The sequence below is a fragment of the Gracilinanus agilis genome, chromosome 4 (genome assembly GCF_016433145.1).
Source record: "Gracilinanus agilis isolate LMUSP501 chromosome 4, AgileGrace, whole genome shotgun sequence".
Taxonomy (NCBI): domain Eukaryota; kingdom Metazoa; phylum Chordata; class Mammalia; order Didelphimorphia; family Didelphidae; genus Gracilinanus; species Gracilinanus agilis.
In genome coordinates, this window is record NC_058133.1 from 150,168,976 (window position 1) to 150,191,733 (window position 22,758).

General features: G+C 40.1%; 1 protein-coding gene across 4 annotated transcripts; it reads right to left on the reverse strand.

Annotated features, from left to right (window-relative positions):
* Window positions 1–1,326: 1,326 nt before the first annotated feature.
* On the reverse strand, window positions 1,327–22,288 carry LGALS8 (galectin 8). Of its 4 annotated transcripts, none has more exons than XM_044676865.1 (10): window positions 21,815–22,288; window positions 19,580–19,670; window positions 16,782–16,870; window positions 12,907–13,117; window positions 9,208–9,327; window positions 7,651–7,707; window positions 6,520–6,549; window positions 5,735–5,823; window positions 4,183–4,351; window positions 1,327–1,825 (listed from the first exon to the last, which is right to left on the reverse strand). In XM_044676865.1, exons 2-10 carry the CDS (start codon window positions 19,619–19,621, stop codon window positions 1,676–1,678), a joined length of 957 nt encoding a protein of 318 aa, XP_044532800.1. In that variant the 5' UTR covers window positions 19,622–19,670; window positions 21,815–22,288; the 3' UTR covers window positions 1,327–1,675. The 4 variants fall into 4 exon arrangements, with proteins under 4 accessions (XP_044532800.1, XP_044532801.1, XP_044532802.1 ...); XM_044676866.1 differs by lacking the exon at window positions 21,815–22,288 and adding an exon at window positions 20,572–21,037; XM_044676867.1 differs by lacking the exon at window positions 21,815–22,288 and having other exon boundaries at window positions 6,520–6,546; window positions 19,580–19,766.
* Between the last annotated feature and the right edge of the window lie 470 nt (window positions 22,289–22,758).

Here is a 22,758-nt window from a genome sequence, read left to right on the forward strand (position 1 = left end):
ATTAACAATAGCCATGTTTTATTATATTTTTTATTTTATTAAATATTTCCCAAATACATTAAAAATGATTTAGGCACCTCCTTGAAATTTACTACAATAAGATTTGATATATAGTGAGCTGGTTACATTGAATTTCCACCAACTAGCTAGCTTTGAAGAATAGTACTGAAGTTAAAAATGTAAAGGATCAGGGCTTACTAATATAGGTTTCATTTTAATCACCTTAGGTAAATAGTTTTTGGATCTCAGGTCCTGATGACAAGATGGGAAGGGTCCAATGCTCCTGGGAATACAAACAAGCCCATCATTTCTTCCATACCACCTTGTCTCAAAATTCAGTAGTGCATTTTCTGACCGAATCTGCTCTATCAACGTTCAGCGTGACTCCTATGTTCAAGATGTAAGAAACACGGCCTGGATGGTCCACAGTGCCCTGATCTCGCCCACCCAAAGCGATGAGGAATAAATCGCAAAAACATGCCGTTTTATAGCGGCAGCATCATTGGTGTGTCTCTAAGTTATTTTTAGTGTAAGTCCACAAGGACTTTCCATGAAAGTGCATGAAAGATCATTTGCATCTTAGAAGCGAAGATCTTCTGGAAACTGGCGTTTGCTCTTACACAGAATAACCACCCTGAGCCTTTTTCTTTTTGTCTACACTCCACAGACAATGACTACAATCCAGATTCATGATCAACAGGGCTGCTGGGTTGTTTTTTTTTTCTTTCACTTTAGCTCTTCGGGATTGCAGCTGGGTCCTGACTGGTCTGAGGAATGAATCTCCTAAAGTGGTCGCCTGTATTTGAATTGATCCTCTTCAAAGATGCCATCACATAAAACAGGGCCATCACTTCTAGCCCAAGGAATGCGTGTAAGGCAGGTCCAAATAAATTGGCCACTTCAGGAGATTCATTATCCCTGCCTGTCCGGTCACTGAGGAATTAAGGCTACTGCACCATTTAAATGAATATTATGATAAAGGAATCAGCTATGAGTCCTGCTTTTTTATTGTTTACAGTTAGCTTTTAAGTACATTCTAAATACATCATGGAAAGCCAAACCTAGAGACTCAGATTATTAGCAGCTTTAAAGTCTGATTCTATAAATATAGTGCAGCTTACACTGGGTTGGGGTTCTTTTAGAAAAGAATTCAACAGTCTTTTTTTTTTCTTAAACCCTCACCTTCCATCTTAGAATCAATACTAAGCATTGGTTCTAAGGCAGAAGAGCAGTAAGGGCAAGTTAAGGGGAGTTAAGGGACTTGCCCAGGGTCACACATTTAGGAAGTGTGTGAGGCCAGATCTGAACCCAGGATTTCTGGTCTCTAGGTTTGGCTCTCAATCCCCGCCCCCCCAACCACCCAGCTGCCCCCTCAGTAACCCTTTTTAATCCTCATTGCCCCAGGGCAGTTAAGCAAGGCCCAAGGAAAAGGGGAGGAAGTGGGCAAAAAGGAGAAAGAAAAGGAAAAGAGGAAAGTGTAGAGAAGTGGCCTGCCGGGCCCCCAGCTTTCTTGTCCCCGCCCCCACTCTAAGCTCGGCTGCAGGGATAACTTTGGGGGGATACCTTGTCTCGGTTTTCATAGGAGGAAAGGTAAGGGACAAGATGAGGAATGGACAACGGAGAGGAATTGCACAAGGACAATGTTAAAAGGCCCCTCCCGGCCCGGAGCCTCCGGCTACCAGATCCTTATATCTAACACGTCCACGTCCCCATTGATCTTCAGCGTGTCGATCTTGCCGAAATCCTTAAATCTGTGTTTGTACACCAACGCGTGGATCCCATTGACGGCGACTTTGTACTCGTCAGGAGAGCAGTAGATGATCATCTGAAACGCAGACAAAAAGGGGAAATGGAGGTGTTTTTCCCTGAAGAACGACAACACTGACTACTCGGGCGGAGTGAGAGCCGCAGCAGTAGCCTGGGATTCCGTGGGATGGGCTTCTGCCAGCGCGATCCCGGGAGCCAGCCGTGGGTGCGTCTCTAAGCGTGGCGCCCCCGTGGGGTCCTTCGTGGTTCTCTGGGACGTCCAGCAGGAAAGGGAACGCCATCGCCCCCTGTTCCCTGGAGCTCGAGGTCTTTCCTGTTAGCATTCTTTGTACCCTTCGTCCTACCGCCCGGGGCTGTTCCGCTTCCCCTAGCCCAGGGCATGATGGGGTTTGGCACAAAAAGGATGGACATGCTTCGGGCAGAAGGAAAGGGGGGAAGCCCTTCGGTTCTTTTAGATAAAGTCAGGCCAGGTAACGGCTCTGCGGTCAAGAGATGTGTATTCTCATGATAGCTCTGTGACTAGGCGACCTTAGCCAAATCATATGGATTTATGGCAACCCTGTATTTATTTTATTTTTTATTTTAAAAATATTTTTACTTTAAAAAATATTTTTCCATGTTTATATGATATATTTTCTTTCCCTCTCCTCTTCCCTCCCCCTCCTAGAGCCACCTGTATTTGTTTATATCATTCTAGATTGTGAGGAGACAACAAAAACCCCTCAAACAGACTTTGGTGAATTCATAAGGTGTGCCATCATCTTCTCCTATCATTTCAATTCATTCAGCTTTTCCCTAAGTATGCAGATTTAATCCAATAGCACCAGTTGCATCAAATATCAATTCCTTCCTAAAGGGCACTCAGTCAACCTGGCTCTCCCCTACCATACTTTGATGATCTTAATTCAACCATTTTTAAAAACTTTTTCATTCTGTCCTAGAATCAATACTAAGTATCAGTTCCAGGGCAGAAGAGCAATATTAGGTAATTGGGGTTAGGTGACTTGCCCAGGGTCACACAACTAGGAAGGGTCCGAGGCCAGATTTGGACCCAGGACCTCCTGACTCTTGGCCTAAGCCACCTAGTGGCTCCAATTCATCTATTCTTACTCTCTTTTTAGACAGGTAAAAACGTTACCATCTCACAAATAGTTTTCTTATCTTTTGTCATTTGCTCTAGATATCCTACATCTGAAATAACTTATCCTATAACCTTCACTATTACACATTTCTCATTTGAACCCAACTTAAGATCTATGTCTTCTGAGATATCAACCAGACAGATAAACCCAGCTTTGTTTATTTCCTTATTCTACTAATATTGAATTAAGCTTCATAGTATATACTAGTGCAAATTTATGTTATTTCACTGCCATGTATAGTTTATAGATATATCCTATTTATTTTTTATAAGACTGTAATTATCTCAAGGAAAGAGACAACAATTCAAATTATGACAGCCCTCTAGCACAGCCTTATATGTTGGCTAATGGTATGTAATAATAATAACTTCTGTCTCTTTCTGATTGTCAATTCAACATCACAATAGTTTTCCCAATTCTTGACATATGAATGCTGGCCAAGTAATTTATAACAACTTCTTTCTTTCTTCCTTTCTTTTTTCTTTTATCTCTCCCTCTCTCCCTTCCTTCCTTCTTTCCTTCCCTCCTTCCTCCCTCCCTCCTTCCCTCTGTGTAATTAGAATTTCTGTGCCCTAAAACTACTATTCCCAGCACCCCATTATCCTTCTCACTTTATGTACTGACATAGGGAGGATATAAATTTCGTGTAGTCCCACCTCTCTCTCTCTCTCTCTCTTTCTCTCTCTCTCTCTCTCTCTCTCGCTCCGATCAGTTTGGTGGAGGTGGTGTGGGTGAGTGGCAGGAGAATTTATTCACGTGGCCTTATATTTTGTTAGATAATTACCTTTTTATTCCTTTACTTATTGCTAATAAACTTTATAAAATGTAATACAAGGAGTATTGGACATTAATTTAAACTCTACGTCTCCCTCTCTTCTTTCCTTCCTTCCTCCCTCTCTCCCTCCCTTCCTTCCTTCCACCGCTAAGACAAAAGGGCAAGACTAGGAAAACTGGGTGACTTGCTCAGGGTCACACACAGCTAAGGAAGTGTCTGAGGGCAGATGTGACCCCACATCCTCCTGACGTCAGGTCTGGCACTCTATCCCACTGTGCTATCTGGCTGCCCCCTGACCACTACTTTCAAGGACATAAATTTTGATGTAGTAGAATAAATCCCAAGGGGCCAGCCAACTGGAAATCTCTGTATATTAAGGGCACTGAAAACAGAGCCCCCCTCACCCCTACTTAACGGAGCCCCTAAAAGCATCCACTGAAATGGAGCCTGTTGTGAACATCTCCCTTACCCCTCATTCCATTCACACAACTGTCTTACCTCAAAATACATCCCAGGACTAAATGGAAAATGTGCAATACTTCTTTCTTCTTCTCCCCAGCTCTCATGAAGAAAAGAATTTCTTACAAATATTTTAGCATTTAGCCGAGGGTTTAAGTGCAATGCGATGTCCTTTGTACTAGCAGCTGTTAGGTCAATACTAAAGCTTCTGAAAGAAAAAAACAAACTTAGGTCAACAAACAGTGGAAGGTGGCAATATATGCTAGATTTTTTTTTAAAAAGGGTTTTTTTTTTCAAATTTTCATTTCTAAATTCTTTCTTTCCCTCCCTCTACCTCCTTCCTCATCCATTAAGAAGGCAAGAAAGAGCTCATTCTACAGAGGAAGTGATCTAAAACAGATTTCCACATTAAATGCTGATAGCTTAAGGAGGCATCGAGGACACAAAGGGCTGGTTTATTTGCCTGAGTGCAGGGTGGAATTAGTCTCTGACACTGTGTCCTACAGAATCCTCTCGCTGAATTCCAAATCAGACTCACTCTTCTCTCGGCAGCCCGCCTCCCCTCCTAGCCCCTCTGTTTCTGTTGGGGGCACCAGCGTCCTCTCAGTTCCCCGGGCCCTCGACTTTGAGTCCCAACTCTTCGCTCTCCTTCCCCTCTCCATAGCCAGTCAGTGGCTGATGCCCCTGGATGCTCTTGTGGCCATTTCTCTCCCATCCAGCCTCTAGACTACCATCATGGCCTCCTGCCTATTCTTAAAAGGTCACTTTTCTCAAGTCGCAAAGCTTAGTGAAGTCAGATTAGAACCTAAATCTCTTGATTTCTCATCCCGTATATAGTTCATATGCTGGGTGAGATCCAAATTTGAGTGCTCGTGCAGTGCGACCCTGAGTGAATGATTTAATTTCTTTGTGCTTCAATCTCTTCCTATTTAAAAATGGAGATAATATCTACCTTTGCTCAACAGACCACTTCCCCGATGGGGGTATCCAACAAGTTCCTCCCTGGGCCCACTGGTGTCTCCTCTCAATGACAGTGTTATTTACGTCGACGTCCTCCTTGAAGAGGATTCCAAAAATCTCTTTCTCTGCCCTGACGTCTCACCTGAATTCTAGACCCAAATGAAGCTTAGTAACCCCCTGTGGGCAGACACATAATGCCTGAGAGTATGGCCAGGCTGTCACCGCAGGAGATGGCATGGCTGGAGGGAATATACGGAAGCTCAGATCATAAACTCGCTGCTCTCTCCTATGTCTAAATCGCTATCAGAAAAAGGATACGCAGATAACCCACTGGACTTGCTGGTCAGCTCCAGGAGGGGGGAGGGAAGAGGGGCGGGAGAGAACACGAATCATGGAACCATGAGAAAATATTCTAAATAAATAAAAAACCTTTCAAAAGATAAAAATAAATAAATAAAATTTTAAATTTTATTAAAATTTTTTTTAAATTTTTTAAAATTTTATTAAAAATTTTTATTTAAAAATTTTTAAATTTTATTTTAAAATAAAATTTTATTTAAAAAAAACTATCGGGGCGGCACAAAGGCAAAAGGCTATGCTATCTTAAGAACAATGGCTTTGTGTTACCCACCCCTTTGGGTTTTTCTTCACTTCTCCTTTGACGACGATGGTTCGTCCAGGGCTCAGGACGGGGTTCAATCTTGCCACATAAGGAAGTGTCTGAAAAACAGAAAAACATCTTTGGTGATGCCGGGTGGGCTGGAGAAAGGCAGGTGAAGAGAGCAAAATGAATAAGTGAAGTCGCTGCATGGGGGGGCACTAGAGGGGCCCCCAGATTGTTAGCTCCATAACACAAAACTGGCACAAACTGAACTGCTTAAACTGGTTATCTTAATTTGGCATTCTGTACTCCAATAATGCTTCTCCGTGGGGGAGTAGCCTAGAAAATGTGTATGACTTGCTTCAGTGCTAATTACTCTTGTATATATTTTTAAAAACTTGATAGAATGATAGCTTTGAAGTTTATGTGCTACGGATGATGGGAAATGGTTGCATTCACCTTCTGCTACAGTAGAAGATTTATATGACATTAGAAAGAATATAGAATTTTTTTAGTCTTTATCCCAGTGAATTAAGGATTGATAAACTGTATTTCAGGGACAGGGAGATGAACGTGTGATAAATAAGCAAGTACTGTAAATCGGCATTCAGCCTCGGAATATTTGTGGTGAATTAACACGGCTCTTTACCGCTGCTGCCGGGGTCACTATCCATTATCTCATTATCTCACTGGGCTTCATGGAGATGGGTCTGAAGCAAAGTAGGAGAATTTGCCTACCAAGGTTCAGAATTGCTCATTTCTAATTCACCGTAGAAATAATTTTATCTTTTTTCTAGAAATAAAAAAATACTTACAAATTGTGATGCCTCTAATGTTTGCATCTGCTAGGAAAAAAAAGAAATAATGCGAATAAGGACAACAGGGAAGGAATTAGTTCTATAAACTGGGAAAGTCTGATTCTGTAATTGTTTCTACTAACGTGTGACTGGAGAGGGCTGAGGAATCTTTCATGCCTAATGTTATGTGTCTTGTGTTCAGGGTTCTGTAACTGGCACATCATATCAATTTAAAATTTATTGAGGATATAAAGAGAGTCATTTAAAATGATAATTCAGGATGTGAGAGGATGGCTTTTATATATTATCATGATATAATATTTTTCCGCAGTTAGATGTGAACTCTACAAATTTCCGTGCCTGGTACATGGTGAGCCACTAAATATTTTTTTTTAAACCCTTGTACTTCGGTGTATTGTCTCATAGGTGGAAGATTGGTAAGGGTGGGCAATGGGGGTCAAGTGACTTGCCCAGGGTCACACAGCTGGGAAGTGTCTGAGGCCGGATTTGAACCTAGGACCTCCCGTCTCTAGGCCTGACTCTCAATCCACTGAGCTACCCAGCTGCGCCAATACTTTTTTATATTTCTACCTACCCAGAGAGTGCTCTGAAACATACGTGAGGTCCAAAAGTGCTGAAGTCAACCAGGCCTTCACCTCGGGGATGTAAACAACCTAAAGATGTTTATACTCAAACTGTCTCCAGCTGGTTAGACTTATTTAGTAGAGATTAAATCTTTTCTGCAATGTTACAGACTGTAAATGAGATAATGTCTGAAGAAGTGCTGATCAACCCTAACCTCACCTGAAAGAGCTGGAAAAATGTCACATTATTATTATTATTGTGGCTGTTAATCTAATAACTGCATTTGGTCAGTGTTCTAACTTTCAGTGGCTGATGTAATGGGTTTCCAATCAGCTAGGAAAGAGCTATTTTTTTTATCAAGAAAGATGATCCTTTCATTGCTAGCTTAAGCTCCTGCCTGAACCTGGAACTCTAGAAATATAAAGTGTTTCTCTTCATTTTCATGTATTCACCTCTAGCCTGGTCTCCTATTTGAGATACAATTAGAAAAATAATTTTTTTCTGCACCTTATTTACAAAGTGGTCCAAAGACTCTTAGCTACCCCAGTGATTTTTCCTACTTACATTTCCTGAATTCGTCTTCAACATTCCCAGGGAAGTTTCTTGGGTTCCTTGTAAAGACTGAAAAACAGATTAAGAATTAGATTATCCCATAAGTCTTAGTTCATTTTTTATCCCCTAGTTTAGCAGTCTTGAAAAATAGATACTAATAAATGTTTGTTTAATGAATTAATTTTAGAAAGCTTTTTAAAAAAAAAATGCTTACTATGTGCAAGGCACAGCACTAAGTTCTGGGCAGACAAATAGAAAGGTGATGGTACCTACTCTCAACAATTTCATATCCTAATATAGGGAGATAAGACACACAGCATATTTCAGCTGCTGTAGTATTGTACAATTACAAATTTTAAAAATAGAAGAATTTCAAGTTAAAAAAAATTAGATTATCTATCACTTCAAAACATTCTTTCTTAGTCTGGTCTGCTTAAGGGATGACATGTTCTTAAAATATAAATGGAATTCATTAGTTGATACAGTAATTTTCCCCCTCAGAACAATAAAAGAGGACAAGAGATATCTATTTATCTATACACTGACCTAACTTCAAGTGAGTCATTTAAAACATTTTTCTTTGAGCTTTCCACATCTATGAAACCGAAAGGAAAGAGGACCAAAGAAGGTTTTGGTTTTGGTTTTATGGATGACATTCTCTCTGGAATCCATTACTCAGCTTTGGGGAAAAGTACTTTTCCCAGAAACTATTCATTTCTCTGACAATAACAGTACTACAATGATGAAGTTAAAAACAGAAGGCCAAATTCTTATAGCCCGTGTTGGCTAACTAAATCCAACAAACATTTATTATTGGCCTCCTATATGTCAGGAACTGTTCTAGGTGCTGAGAATACAAGATTAAAAATTATGCAGTACCTTCTCTGAGAGCTTCCAATCCAATGGGGTCTGGGGGAGAAGAATTGTATAACATATACACAAAGAAGTATAATAAGAGAGTGTGATAAAGGCAAAGGAGATTCAGACAGACTAAAAGAATAAAAATTTGAGGAAAGACATCATTTATTTAGTGGGATCAGGAATGGCTCAGTATAAATTCCTGAACTCACCTAAAAATATAAAAAATAATTCCAGATCTGAAATAGTACACATTATAAAGACTCCAATAAAATCAGGCTTATTCATTGGTTTTCTAGAAACCTAAAGGACTTAATTAACGCCCCAAAAGGCAAGTAATATACTTATTGAGATATTTCCTAAAGAGCTCCAGCTCTTTCTGTCTCACTAGATGAGGGGTTCTTAACCTTTTTGTGTCATGGATCCCTTTGACAGTCTGGTGAAGCCTATTGACCCCTTTTGAGAATAATGTTTTTAAATGCATGAAATAAAATATAGTGTATTACCAAGGATATTAATTATACATACTGAAATGTAGTTATCTGTCTTATCTACCTACCCACCTATCTTAAGAAAAAAAAATCATAAAACTAAGTTGATGGACAGTTGGTTGAGGATGCTTACACAATAAGATCTTGGTTCCTATAGGTATACAGTATTGCTAGAAAACCAATTCCAAAAGAAAACATGAAGCTACCAAGGAATACTTACAAAGTTATTGCGAAATCCAAGCGACTCAATCTGTACTTTGCCATAAATTCCCAGAGTATCTATTTTCTCTGGATCAATCCTGTATTTGTAAAGCAACAGATGCTTTCCATTCACAGACACCTACAAAGAGAGCAGAAAACTAGAAATACACTGCAATTTAAAGCTTTCAGTTTAAACTTTAATTTAAAATTTAAACTTAACTTAAAATTAAAATCAAATTAAATAATTAATTTAAAACCTCCAAGTTTGGGATAGCTAACAGTTTTGATCTCTAATTTGGAATTAATTTCATTAGGATCACAGATCTAGAGCTGAAAGTGAACATATAGGTCATTTAGTACAATTCCATCTTTTTACAGGTGAGGTCCTGAGAAATTAGGTAACATGCCCAAGGTAGTAAGTGGCAGAGTCAGGATCTGAACTCAAGACCAATGAAACCAAATTCCATCCTCCAAGCTGAAAAGTCCTTCCCTGGCACCACGTTCTTTCTCCATTCTTTCTTCATTGCTTTCACAGTTATGTTGGCTTTGTTATGCTCTCAATCAATTAACACCTATTTATTAAGTTTTTACTACATGCTAGAATTTCACTTTAATGCTGCACCATGTTGGGAAGATACATTCTTACTCCAAGACCCAGGTAATGTCACCTCTGGAAACAGGTGGCAGCTCCTCCTGTAGAAGTCCTGTACATAACGTCCTACAAACCATCCACACATCTTTCCAAGGAGTGATGGCTCTTTTCCTCTAGTTCTCATGAAATTAAGTTGGTACCAAGGCAGCACAGAAGGCTGGCCACCTGTTATTTCTTACTCTTACTTCATTATTAGTTCGCCTCCTTTTCTAGCCACATACCTTTTTTTTTTTTTTAAACCCTTAACTTCTGTGTATTAGTTCCTTGGTGGAAGAGTGGTAAGGGTAGGCAATGGGGGTCAAGTGACTTGCCCAGGGTCACACAGCTGGGAAGTGTCTGAGGCCGGGTTTGATCCTAGGACCTCCTGTCTCTAGGCCTGGCTCTCAATCCACTGAGCTAACCAGCTGCCCCCACATACCTTTTTTTATATGCCTTTTTGATGATAGATTTTATGTGGGTGAGTCACTTCACTATGTTTGCCTCAATTTCCTCATCTATAAAATGAGCTGGAGAAGGAAACAGCAAATCACTCTAGTATCTTTGCTGAGAAAACTCTAAATGGGGTCATGAAGTTTAAACAAAACTAGAACACCTGAACAAAGAGCATCACCAAATGAATGCTGGTATTAAAGAATTGTTTTTTGGTTTCAAAGAGAAGCAATTTTCCACATGAAGTCTCGTGATCTCACTCATTTCTGGGACTAGTTAGTTCCTTATTTATAATGATGTTGGACCATGTCTACAGGAGGTCTAACAGAATTGATGACTGGCTGCCCGGGCGGAAGACGATCGTTTCTGGCTGAGTTTCTCTGCAGGAATGCCGCTCGAGAACAGTTTCCTTTGATGTGTCAGATGAAAATCAGCCGGGTCATAACCTGGCAGGTGTCCCCCGGCCTGGATTGGAGCGACGGAGGGCTGGACAACACTTTTCTCCCTCAAGTTTTTAACTCGTTTAGAAATGAATATTTTTGAGGGAATATTAGAAATTAATTCACTTTTTGTGCTAAGCCTTCATATCTTTCATAGGAAGGGATTGGACCAAAGTCTTAGGGCTGTTCCAGATCTAAGGATCTGTGGATTTGCATGTCCTTATTTGGTGAGATCCTAGAGAAAAAGGAGATCTTATCCTTCTAGGAAAATATTGAGCACATTATTTAGGCCAGTGATTCCCAAAGTGGGCGCTACCGCCCCCTGGTGGGTGCTGCAGCGATCCAGGAAGGCAGTGATGGCCACAGGTGCATTTATCTTTCCTATTAATTGCTATTAACATTTTTTAAAAATTAATTTCCAGGGGGCTAAGTAATATTTTTTCTGGAAAGCGGGCGATAGGCCAAAAAAAGTTTGGGAACCACTGAATTAGACCCATCATAGTTAAATAACAGCTAAATCAGGTAGAGAAGCAGGTAAAAAAGTCAAGAGAACAACATCTGCAATAACTACAATAATATAAAGGAAGGTAACAGTGAATGATTTCAGAAGGTGGATCAGGGTTCTGATCCTGCCTCCAGGGGGCTAACAAAGCAGAGAGATGGTGGACTACAGAGGGGGAGAATTGTACGATCTCAGATATAGTCAAAGTATTGGTCTGTTGTTTTGCTTAATTCTTTTTCTTTGCCACTATAAAGGGTTCTATTGAGAAATTCGATATTCTATATAATTCTATATAACATATTGAGGTTATTATATATAACATATATATAATATATTGAGGTTATATGTAATATATACAATTATATATAATATGTTGAGATTATACATAATATATATAATTATATATATATGTTGAGGTTATATGTGTATAATTACATATAATATATTGAAGCTATTATATATTACACATATGGTTATATATAATATATTGAAGTTATTATAAGTAATATGTGTATACAAGTATATATCATATATTGAGGTTATAAATATATATTTATATATCATATATTGAGGTTATTATATATAACATATAATTATATATAATATATTGAGGTTATAAGTAATGTATGTACACTATTATATATCATATATTGAAGTTATTATAAGTACTATATATACAATTATATATCATATATTGAGGTAGTTATATAACATATATAATTATATATAATATACTGAGGTTATTATTTTTAATATATATAATTATATAATATATTGAGGTTATAAATATACAATTATATATCATATGCTGAGGTGATTATATAACATATATAATTACATATAATATACTGAAATTATTATATAACATAATTATGTATGATATATTGAGGTTATTATTTATGCAATTACATATAACACTGAGGTTATTACATATAACATATACAATTATATATAATATATTGAGGTTATTATATATAATATGTTAAAATTATATATAATATATTGAGGTTACATTGAGGAAGGAGTGGTATTGGGAATTGATAGCATTAAAGAAAATAATGTACAATAGGGCATAACAACTTCTGGCTAATCTAAGGAAAGGTTTCCAAGTTTTTTCAATGAAAGAATTTAGGGGAGGTAAATATAGGCAAAGAGTTAAACAAAATGGAAAAGACTGAAAATCAAAATCAGAAGCATGTTTAGTAATAAGGGATGAGTCCCTTTCCAAGAGGCAGTTAAAGCAATTTATAACTTAATGTCTAGAATGTAATAAAATTATTCCACCTTCCTTCCTCCTACTTCCATCCTCAACTCTGAAACCTATAATGAATGCCTGACATCACCCTTCCCAGGGCATACAAGAGGCTGAACAGAAGAGGATGTACTAGACAGCAACCCTTTGGGGAACATGTGCCAAAGCCAGCTTAGAGCAGCTGATTCAGTGAGCGAAAGGCTGAGATGATTAAAAACCTTACATTTGAAATTATGTAGAAAGAGCCCTAGATCTGGAGTCCAAGGACGGCCTCTGATCCTCCCGAGGCCTCTGTGGACAAGTCATTGTACCTCTGACGATCTCCTTTTCCTTATCTGGAGAATGAGCACGTTGGTCTACGCTGCTTCCAACTCTAAATCCACGACGCGATGAAGATCCTCTACCAGAGGATAAATCAATCATTTCTTTCCCCCCAAACTGACCTGGAACTTGTCCTTCAGAACCATAATGATGATCTCGAAAGGTTTTCCTTTCTCAAAAGGCATCTCATAGGTGATCTCCTCACTTCCCCACTTCTCCTTCGTCAGGGTGTTGCACACGACGTGGCCCGACCTCTTGAACCGCGGGTTAAAGTGGAAGGCCACGTCGGCGCGGGGCTTCACGCTGCTGCCACACTGGAAATCCACCTGGAACCTGTTTGGAGAGGAGTCTGTGAGGGGCCTTTTGTCTTTTAGGAAATGAGAGAAATCGCTTCCTTCACCCCCTTCCCCTCCCTGGCCTACTCTCCATTTTTACTCCAGACCAAGAAGGCCGCCACTCCTCCAGGGGTCCTATCCCGAGCCCCAGTGGTTCTGCGGCTTCCCCAAGACATCCCCAATTCCTCATAAGGGCCCAACAGGGATCTTTGCCTCTTCCCCGGCAGTGCCCCTGGCCAGGAATTCTTCCCCACAGCTGGGGTGAGGGGCCCGGCCCTGCCCCCCCCCAACAATCCACATAAAAGTTCTCGGCCCTCCCTTTGAATCAGAGAAGTAATCTGAATTTTATTCTTTTTCTTGGTGGGGTGTTTACAGTACCTTCTCCTAAAATCTGGGTTAAGTCATGGGCTGTGTGCAGTTGGGTGTTAAGATCTTATCTCTCCATTTCTAGCCTTTATATGTCCTTTAAAAAAAACTTTAACTTTTTTACTTATTTTAAGTTTAAAAAAGAAATCGTGTAGGTTTATAGTATTAAGAGATGAAATATGTTCATATCATATAACACTATATATAGGGAACGCATTTCTGAGTTTCCACATTTTTTCTGCGTCATCTATTGGCCTTTGTACGTCCTCCGCAACGTCCGTGAAACTCCCCCCAAATTCCCACTTGACGTTTTCCTGCCGCCCGGAGATGGGGAAAGTCACGATGTGGTAGGGATGCCTGGATTGGTTTCTGAGATACTCCAGCAGAAAGCCATTATAACAGAAATCCATTTAGAGTTTTGTGTTTGGTTTTGGCGTCCCAGTCTGGGCATCATAGAAGGCTCAGATGGCCAGAGCGGGGCACCTGGGAAAGGGTCAGCCATGGCTCTTCTGGAGTGTCTGAGGAGTCTAAGGCCCTCGTGCCCAGAAAGTACAAACACCCGAGGCCTAGATCGGATACCCCCGTCATTGGCACTCACGAGGTGGACAGAGGCCTGCAGCCAGGAGGTTGTGGGCTCAAATCAGACCTCAGACACTTCCTAGCTGTGTGAGCCTGGGCAAAATACTTAACCCTAATTGGGTGGCCCTTGCTGCTCTTTTGTCTCAGAATTGATATAGACAGAAAGATTTTAGGGACAAAAAAAATGCTAATTGACTGATAGAACTTCTCTATCATACCCTCCCTGATATCTCAAGGAAGAATGATTTCTTCCCTCTGGGAGTCTTTTTATTTGCCATCTTCTACGGGCCCCATTACTTTTTTTTTTTTTTTTAATTTTAAACCCTTAACTTCTGTGTATTGACTTATAGGTGGAAGATTGGTAAGGGTAGGCAATGGAGGTCAAGTGACTTGCTCAGGGTCACACAGCTGGGAAGTGTCTGAGGCCAGATCTGAACCTAGGACCTCCTGTCTCTAGGCCTGGCTCTCAATCCACTGAGCTACCCAGCTGCCCCCTGACCCATTACTTTTGAAGTTGTATGATAGTTATTTGTGTGTTTGTTTCTTTAAAAAAAAAAACAACAAACCCTCCTGTTTTTTTTAACTACTGTATAAAAGATACCGCAGAAGAGAGGTAAGGGCTAAGCAACAGGGAGTTAAATGACTAGATTTTCCAATATGCAATTCCATTGATTCCACTGTCCTCTAATGGCAACTTTCAATAGTTGTTTATCCTTTTAGGGAATATTCTGATTCTTGATATTGAGAGAAATCATCAAGAAACATTTGTTAAGTGTCTGCTATGTATTAGGCAAGAATTCTGCATATAAACAAAACAGAGAGAAATAATCCAAAAAACAACACTTTGGCTATTACTTTCAACCTCCCCAAATCTTTTGTCATAGCTGCAAAAGTGAAAGTGAAATAGTGAGATAAGGGAGGGAGGGAGGGGAGAAGGGAAAAAGAATGGGAAGGAAGGAGGGATGGAAGGAAGGAGGGATGGAAGGAAGGAAGGAAGGAAGGAAGGAAGGAAGGAAGGAAGGAAGGAAGGAAGGAAGGAAGAACAGAGAAGAAGGAAGAAGGAAAGAAGGGGCCAAATCATCTGCAGACAACAGAATTAACCAAACAACCAAAACAAGGATCAGAAAAATGAAAAGATCTTAACTAAATGTCACCACTCCAAACATTCCAAGTCTCCAAACTACTTAGAATAAAAAGCTTCGATATAGAGAGATCTAGCAGGAGATCAAAATCACACAGAACAGGATAAAATTAGCCTATTATCATTCCTACCGTCTTTTCTGCTACTAGAATCCTACAAAGGATGTTTTCTATGTTTTCCTCCTCCAGAGTTCAAATTCCACCTCGGACACTAGATGTATGATCCTGGACTAGTCACTTAACCCTGTTGGCCTCAGTTTCCTAATCAGTAAAATGAGCTGAAGGAGGAAATGGCAAACCTCTCCAGTATCTTTGCCAAGAAAATCCCAAATGGGATTGAATGACACAACTGAAAAACAACTGAACAACAAGTAGCAGTAAGTCCACAGAAGATTAAATGTAAGAGAAACAGTAGAATCACAACTTGTCCCAGGATGGTTTCTATCTGAACCCTTTTAAAAGAGAAAGTATGAGATGATGATGATGATGATGATGATGACAATCATAATAATGACCCACCAAATACTTAGCAAGATATGACATGGTAGCTATAATCATACAGTAAGAATTTGTCATCTTTCACTAACTGACAAAAGGCAAATTCCCAAATTGTAAATACAAATCTTAAAATCTCCATGAAAATAAGCAGACTGCATCATCAGGTACTTAACATTTGTTTTTTGTTTTTCAAAATGAAAAAGGCAGTTTACTTTTTTCAAAGCTATCATTTCAAATATCTGAACTTGACAGACAAAGGTCACTACAGTTTCTGAGATATGGATACAAAAGAAACCATTTTTACAAATATCGGGATAGGTCTTTTGAAGAAAAACCCTGGAGATATATACATATCCCAAGGGCAAATCCCAGCATCAAAAGTACAAAGAAAAAAATGACCAGTGCTTACTTACTCTGTCATATAAGGCTGTGCTAATATTCACTTTAATCATCAGGATATCAGTGACCCATGAAATTTTCTGGTAAATTGACCAGCAGTTAGCAAATGCTGATCTGCAAGGTTTGAGGGGGCTAGTATTATTTAGTTTTGTTTAATTTAATTTTTTTAAACTCTTACCTTCTGCCAGTATCAATTCTAAGAGAAGAATGGCAAGAGCTAGGCAGTGGGGGTTAAATTATGATGTATCTGAAATCAGATTTGAACCCAGGTCTCCTAACTCCAGGGTTGACACTCTATCCCAGTGGTTCCCAAACTTTTTTGGCCTACCGCCCCCTTTCCAGAAAAAATATTACTTAGCTCCCCTTGTCATTCACCACCCCCAAATGCACCTGTGACCATCACCGCTCCCTGGATCTCTGATCCATCCTTTACCAAGCACCTAATCTAATAAGGGGGAAAGTATTTTTTAATTTCAAAGTGTATAAAGTGTAAGTTGTTATTTATAAGATCAGTTTCATGACTTAAAGTTAAGGAGGAGAAAGAACAAGGTTATCAGAATGGTCTTTCCTTTGTGTTTGATTTTTCTTTTTGCTCCTAGCCACAAGAATTCAATTTCTTTCTTGTCTTTTTCCATGTCACAGAAGCCAAGGCAGAGGACCCTCACCAGGGAGAGAGTTACCTATCTGCGTCATTAGGCACACGACCGTGGATGACAATTAACTTCCCAGGCCTCAGCTCCTCAGGGAGTGTGCCAACATATGGAATCACCTAGGGAAAAAGAAAACAGTTTTCTCTCAATACACTTCAGTTTAACAGGAAAATAAATTATTTTACTAAATGGTAGAAGCATTAACAAATGATTGTTAGACAAAAGAAATGCAATAGCTGAAAGTAAAGTAAAAAAAGTAGCTGAAAGGGATAGTAGGTTCAAAGACTTTTTTTTTTTAAGATAAAAGAAATCAAAAAGATAAAAGGGAGGCGTGTGCCTTTTTGAAGACAAAATTAAAATGGAACGAGAGTTTGTGTCCTAGTAGGAGATAAATAACAAGGTGTTTATATGGATTGACAATATGTTTATGGGAACGGAAGCCAGAACTTTTCCAAGTCTTCATGGATCAGAGGAGCTATTTGGAACCTTGTTGTGCCTTTCAGACACTAGAAGGGCAGCCAACTACAAACCAGAGAGAGGAAGGACTTGAGTGCATTATGGGCATTCAATATATGTTTAATAATAAATCAGGGGTGAGGTTTTTATTCATTTCAACTTGCCCAGCCCTGGCATTGCACTGTAGAACACAGAAATCTCCCAAAGGCTAAAGAAAGAAGCAAAAGACCCAGCTAGACTTTCCATTTAATCCACATTCTAGAGAGACCCTGAAAAAATAGTACTGACTTAAAAAGAGAAAGATTATCTTAGGGGAGGGGAGGGAAGGGGCTATTTTTATGCTGTTTTACCTCTAAAGCTTGTATATTATTTTTTTTCTTCAGGTCTATGATTTCACCGCTTTGGAGAGCTTACAATGAGGAAAGTTAAAGTTCTATAATTTAGTCCTAAGAGAGTGGTGTGGAGTGCTCAGAGGTTATGGAAGTAACTTGCCCAAACTCCCTCTCAGCCAGCATGTGTCGGAGGTGAATCTAAGCCTGGCTCTTATAGCATCATGCTTCTCACCTTGCAGGCAGATGGTGCTTAATATTTGTTGAATGGATGAATTAAATCTGATATTCAAATACACAATATTTTTTTTCTATGAAGGATAGAAGTTAAGTGTGTTCCTTTGGAATCCATTTTCCTTGCTCTGCAAGGAGATTAAATCATTTAAGAGGCTCATTGGGCCAGGAAATACAGAGTGCTAGAGCTAAAGTTAGAAAGATCCTAATTCAAATCCTGCTTCAGACATTTACTAGAAATGTGACCCTGGTCTAGCTGTGATTCTGAGTAAGTCACTGAAGCCCACTGAATTCCACTGAAATTCACAGACATTCCCTAGCAGGCCACTGAAATCTATTTACCCAGGAAGGCTGTGCCATCCCTGGACCACTTCTCCTACTGGAAGCACCTTCTGATCTGATGGCCTGTCCCCGGGATGGTTGAGTGAGCCAGTGACATTGTCATCCCTCTCCAGACTGTGCTCCTGATTCCAGACTTTCTCTCCCATGCCCTGGTACCTTGTACCATCATCTCCTCTGCCCACCTGAGTTGACCTTCCTTCCCTTGTCCAAAATTCTCCAGCAAAGACCCTGAGGAAGATGTTTCCTCTTTAGGCCCGCAAACACCTCTCAGCCTGAAAAACGTGAAGATCAGCACATTTCCCAATAGTTGCATCACTATATAAACCAAGAGTTTTGTTGTTAAATTTGTTCTCTTCCCTTTTTCCTTCTTTCTGTCTTTCTCTTTCTTTCTTTCTTTCTTTCTTTCTTTCTTTCTTTCTTTCTTTCTCTGTACTTCAGTTCACATCTCTACCTATCTATATCTTTCTTTTTATCCATCTCTCCTTATTTCTCTATATCTCCACTCTCTATCTATCTGCCTTTATCCATCTCTCCTTATCTATGTATCAGTACATACCTCTATCAGTCTGTCTACATCTATTTCTATCTGCCAGCCTATATCTATTATCTCCACCTATCTATAGCTTTCTATCTCTGCTTATCCATTTCTATCTCTACTTATCTGTCTGCCTATATCTCTAACATTTATCTACCTGCATCTGTTTGCCTATATCTCTAACATTTATCTACCTGCATCTGTTTGCCTATATCTCTAACATTTATCTACCTGCTTATCTCCACTTGTCTCTAAATCTATCTATCTTTTTCTCTATCTCCCTCTGTGTATGTCTCCCCCTGCCACTTCGTCCCCCTCCCCAAGTCTACCTACTTAAGAAGATACAGTCAATCCTCAATGATTTAGGAGATAAGTAAGTCTCCTGTGGCTTTGGGCAGACTCTTTATATCCTCTCTTTCCCCTAAAACCTTTCATTTCATTGTGGATCAGTGATCTATATTGATATATTTGGAGGAAAGTCCTGAGCTAAAATCCCGACTCTATTACTTATTATCTCTGTGACCTTGGCTAAGTCACAGCCTCTGTGGGCCTCATTTCTTTCCTCTGTGGAGGTCAGACTAGCTGGTTTCTGATACCCCAGAGCTATGATCCTATAATGAGTTCCATTCCAATTCTAAGGTTTTTAACCATATACTTCTACCAAAGGAAGGATGAGAAGAACTGATACAATTTTTATTTTGCTCTTTATTAAATATGTCTGACAAAAAACACAGGGGAAGAAGTTGTATCTCTTGAATAAGGTGAGATTTTTGGTATTAATTACAAATAATAAATACTAAAATACTAAAAATAATTCCAAAATATTAGATAATTTATGATTTCATTCATATTCTTATAAATAAACTAACCATAGCCATATTAAATAGTACTCTCTCCCTAAGCAAAAAATTAATTTCATAGAAGTCAGTTACCGGATTGTGGACGACATTTTGTAGATTATTTGAGAACATCATGTTGTCTTTCCAGTTGATTGTTGATTTGGGTCTCTCTTGTGTCACTGACCTATGGATTTAAATAAGTTTTATTTGAAGCTATTTCTGGTGGAATCTGGGGAACTGCCCCAGCATAAAATGAAATTAAAAAAAAAACACAACACAATCAATCAATCAACAAGAATTTATTAAATCATTCCTTATATACTAGACACTGAAGGTACAAATAGAAAGAATGAAAAATCCCCACTCTGGGGGAGATTATACTCTAATGAATGTAATTCCCCACTCCTCCCTCTCTAGCTATCTTTCATTTAAGTTTTTTGTTATTAATCATATTTACAGAATACAGTGCACTGAGTCTTAAACCTTTATCTGATTTATTCATAAACGAAATTCTTTTAAATACTAGAAACCAGTATACACTATATGATATAGGGTTTAATAAACTATTGAAAAGCCCCCAAAACGCAATATTAAGCAGCACTTAAGCCATAGCCCTTAATTACCTGGACCATAGACCCGAAGCAGTACCTGGGGAGGTAAAAAGAAAGCCAATCAAGCGATGTTTTGGCTTTTTGGTTGGTTTGGTTTTTCTATGTTTTGGCCAATACTTTGGCTAGAGAAGTACTAGGTCCAGATAAAATGCACCGGGCCCAGCTAGGACTCTGAAGAGGGAAAAAAATAAACAAACCAAACCACACCCACTCGAACTGTGCGTACTGCACTCTCTACAGGAAAATCTTAAGTTAATAACTGCCAGCAGGAGAGGAATTAAACTAAAGTGCTCCCCAATCTATTTTCAGAAACTCTGTCTTTTTTCTCCAAGGCAACGCACAGCAACCAAAATTATAGATTGGTCTCTCTCCGCTGAAAACTGCGAATCCCCTTTTGCTCCACAGCCCAGCTTAAAGAGAAAAAAAAAAAAAACTCGCCCAAAGTTTACCCCCTCACCCCGCCCCGCGTCCTACCGGTTAGATCGCTTTAAAACTCAGCAACTGAAACTCGCAATTCAGAAAGCTTTCGAGAAGAGAGAGGAGTTTGTTCCATAAAGAGGACAGAGAGCCGCACATCCACATTCATAATTAAAATAGTTCAGGATGCAATGCCCTACTTAAAGGCACATTCCGTGAACTTTTCTTTGGGTGGAAGGTTTTTTTTTAAAAGTGGATTACTCTGAGAGGACCCAAGCGCGGCATTCATTCCTCCAGACAGGAACGAGAATCTAGACTAAGATTTCCAGGAAATCAGGAGAGGTGAAACTCTGTTGTGGTGCATTGTTTTTAATCCTTTTTTTTCCTCATGAGATGACTCAGCAAATGAGATCACGTGTTTTCGAAAAGAAGAGTAATTAACGGGGTGGGGGTGGGGAGCTTGGAGCGCGGCCTTGAAACTAGTCGTAAGGGAGTAAAGACTGTTATATCCCTATAAACGCTGGTTTTCCTACAAAAGTTAGGAAGCATGGGGGGGGGGGGGAGGAAGAACCTAACATTAGCAGTGGAGTTGGAGGACTTGGGTTCAAGTCCTGCCTCTGGTGTCACCCTTGTAGGAATCGCCTAATTTCAGTTTTCTATCTGTAAAAAGAACCTCGAAGGTCTCTTCTTAATCTATGATACCTTTACCACACACAGAACAGGGGAAATGAATACTGGTCCCTAGTAAGAATGGGGAGATTAGAGATAAGATAAATCAATGCAAACTAGGTCGGAAAGGGTTAAGTGCAGCCTAAGCGGATCTTTACTCTTCTAAGGCTATACACTTCCCCCATATCCCTCCAATCCCACTACTCCCGCTGTGGTCACAGTTTTTCCATAAAGGGTAAAACCTCTGTAAACAAATCTGCTTCCGGATATGTAGAGGGAGGTTGTGGAATTGTGGAGAAGAGTGAAAGCTGGAAATGTTCCTTCCTAACGGATCCAAGAAGTGTCACTGGGAGAGAAGCGAGTTTTAAGTTACCAGCCTTCCCCGTTGCAAAGTAAAGTGTTACCAGAAGGGGCAAAGAGAGCACTCGCTCCTCTCCAGCAGCGGCAGCCAGACCCAAACCAATAAGTTAGGAGTTTATGGAACATCCTCTCTCTAATGCTTTCCACGATCTCGCGCGGGCAGTGTCAGAGGGCTCGGTCCACAGACCCAGCCAGTCCCGTACGAATTCCTCCGCTAGAGCACAGCACAGTCATCATGGCTCCAGAAAGATCAGTTTCGTTTCCTACTCACCCTGGGTGCTCAGCCCTCCAGAAGAGCCCGGCACAAGCCCGTCAGTCCCGCAAGTTTGTGGTCTTCTGAAGGCATAACTTAGCAATGTGTGGGTGGTGGAGAGCAAAAATGAGTCGCTTCCAGTTCCTGGTTCACGCGTCCCTCCACCTTGACGTCATCGTCCTGAAGCCGAGTTTAGGAAGCCTACAGAGCTGAATTTCCTACCCTTGCCCACAATTCGGTGAGCGAGGGGGGAGCTGTTGTCTATCCTCAGCTTCATAGAACTCTGACCGATTTTAGTTTCCAAATGAGCAAAAGTAAACAGTGGGAGAAACAGAACTAAACCATTAAAAAAACCGAATAAACAAATTCGTACGAGGTCGATTCTTAATTAGAGGCAGGGGAAATGAAAGGGAGATCCTTCTGCCTGGAGAGAGGACAAGAGCTTGCCACTTTTTACTCTAACGTCCTGGCAGCAGCTGTGCCTGGCACATAGTAGAAGTTAAATAAATGCTAATTGGCTGACTGTCATCTTCACCGGTCTAGAATTGCACCCTAATCTTAATCATTAAGGACAAGCACAATTATACATGCCTGGCGGGGGTGGTGGGTAGTGGGGGGCGGGGGCATAAAAATGCGACACGGGATTCCAGGATACGGGTGGAAGGATACCTCAGGACACTGCAGAATCACTGCTGGGCATGGCACTGCCAAGGGAGGGAGCAGGAAGAGAGTGAAGGGAGAGACTGACGGAAGAGCACCCTCTGGTAGACCTTGGAATTGCAAAGAGAGCTGGGACAGACTGTTCTCCAAGAGCTTAGGATCTAAATGGGGGAAGGTAGGGTAGCTAAATACTCCAAGGGCTGTGATACTATGAGAAGGTGAAATCCAGATAAGAGTGCAAGGAAGAATGGATTCTTTTCACCTACTCAGCTAGGCAAAGGAAATCTTTCTGGAGAAGATGG

Bases quoted from the DNA above. Each gene is read 5' to 3' on its own strand.
- LGALS8 (XM_044676865.1), bottom strand. From the start codon at position 19,621: ATGATGTTCTCAAATAATCTACAAAATGTCGTCCACAATCCG. The intron at 7,708-9,207 runs GTAAGTATTCCT...TCTGTTTTTCAG, and splicing joins TTGGATTTCGCAATAACTTT to TCTTTACAAGGAACCCAAGA. The intron at 5,824-6,519 runs GTAAGTATTTTT...TCTGTTTTTCAG, and splicing joins CATTAGAGGCATCACAATTT to ACACTTCCTTATGTGGCAAG.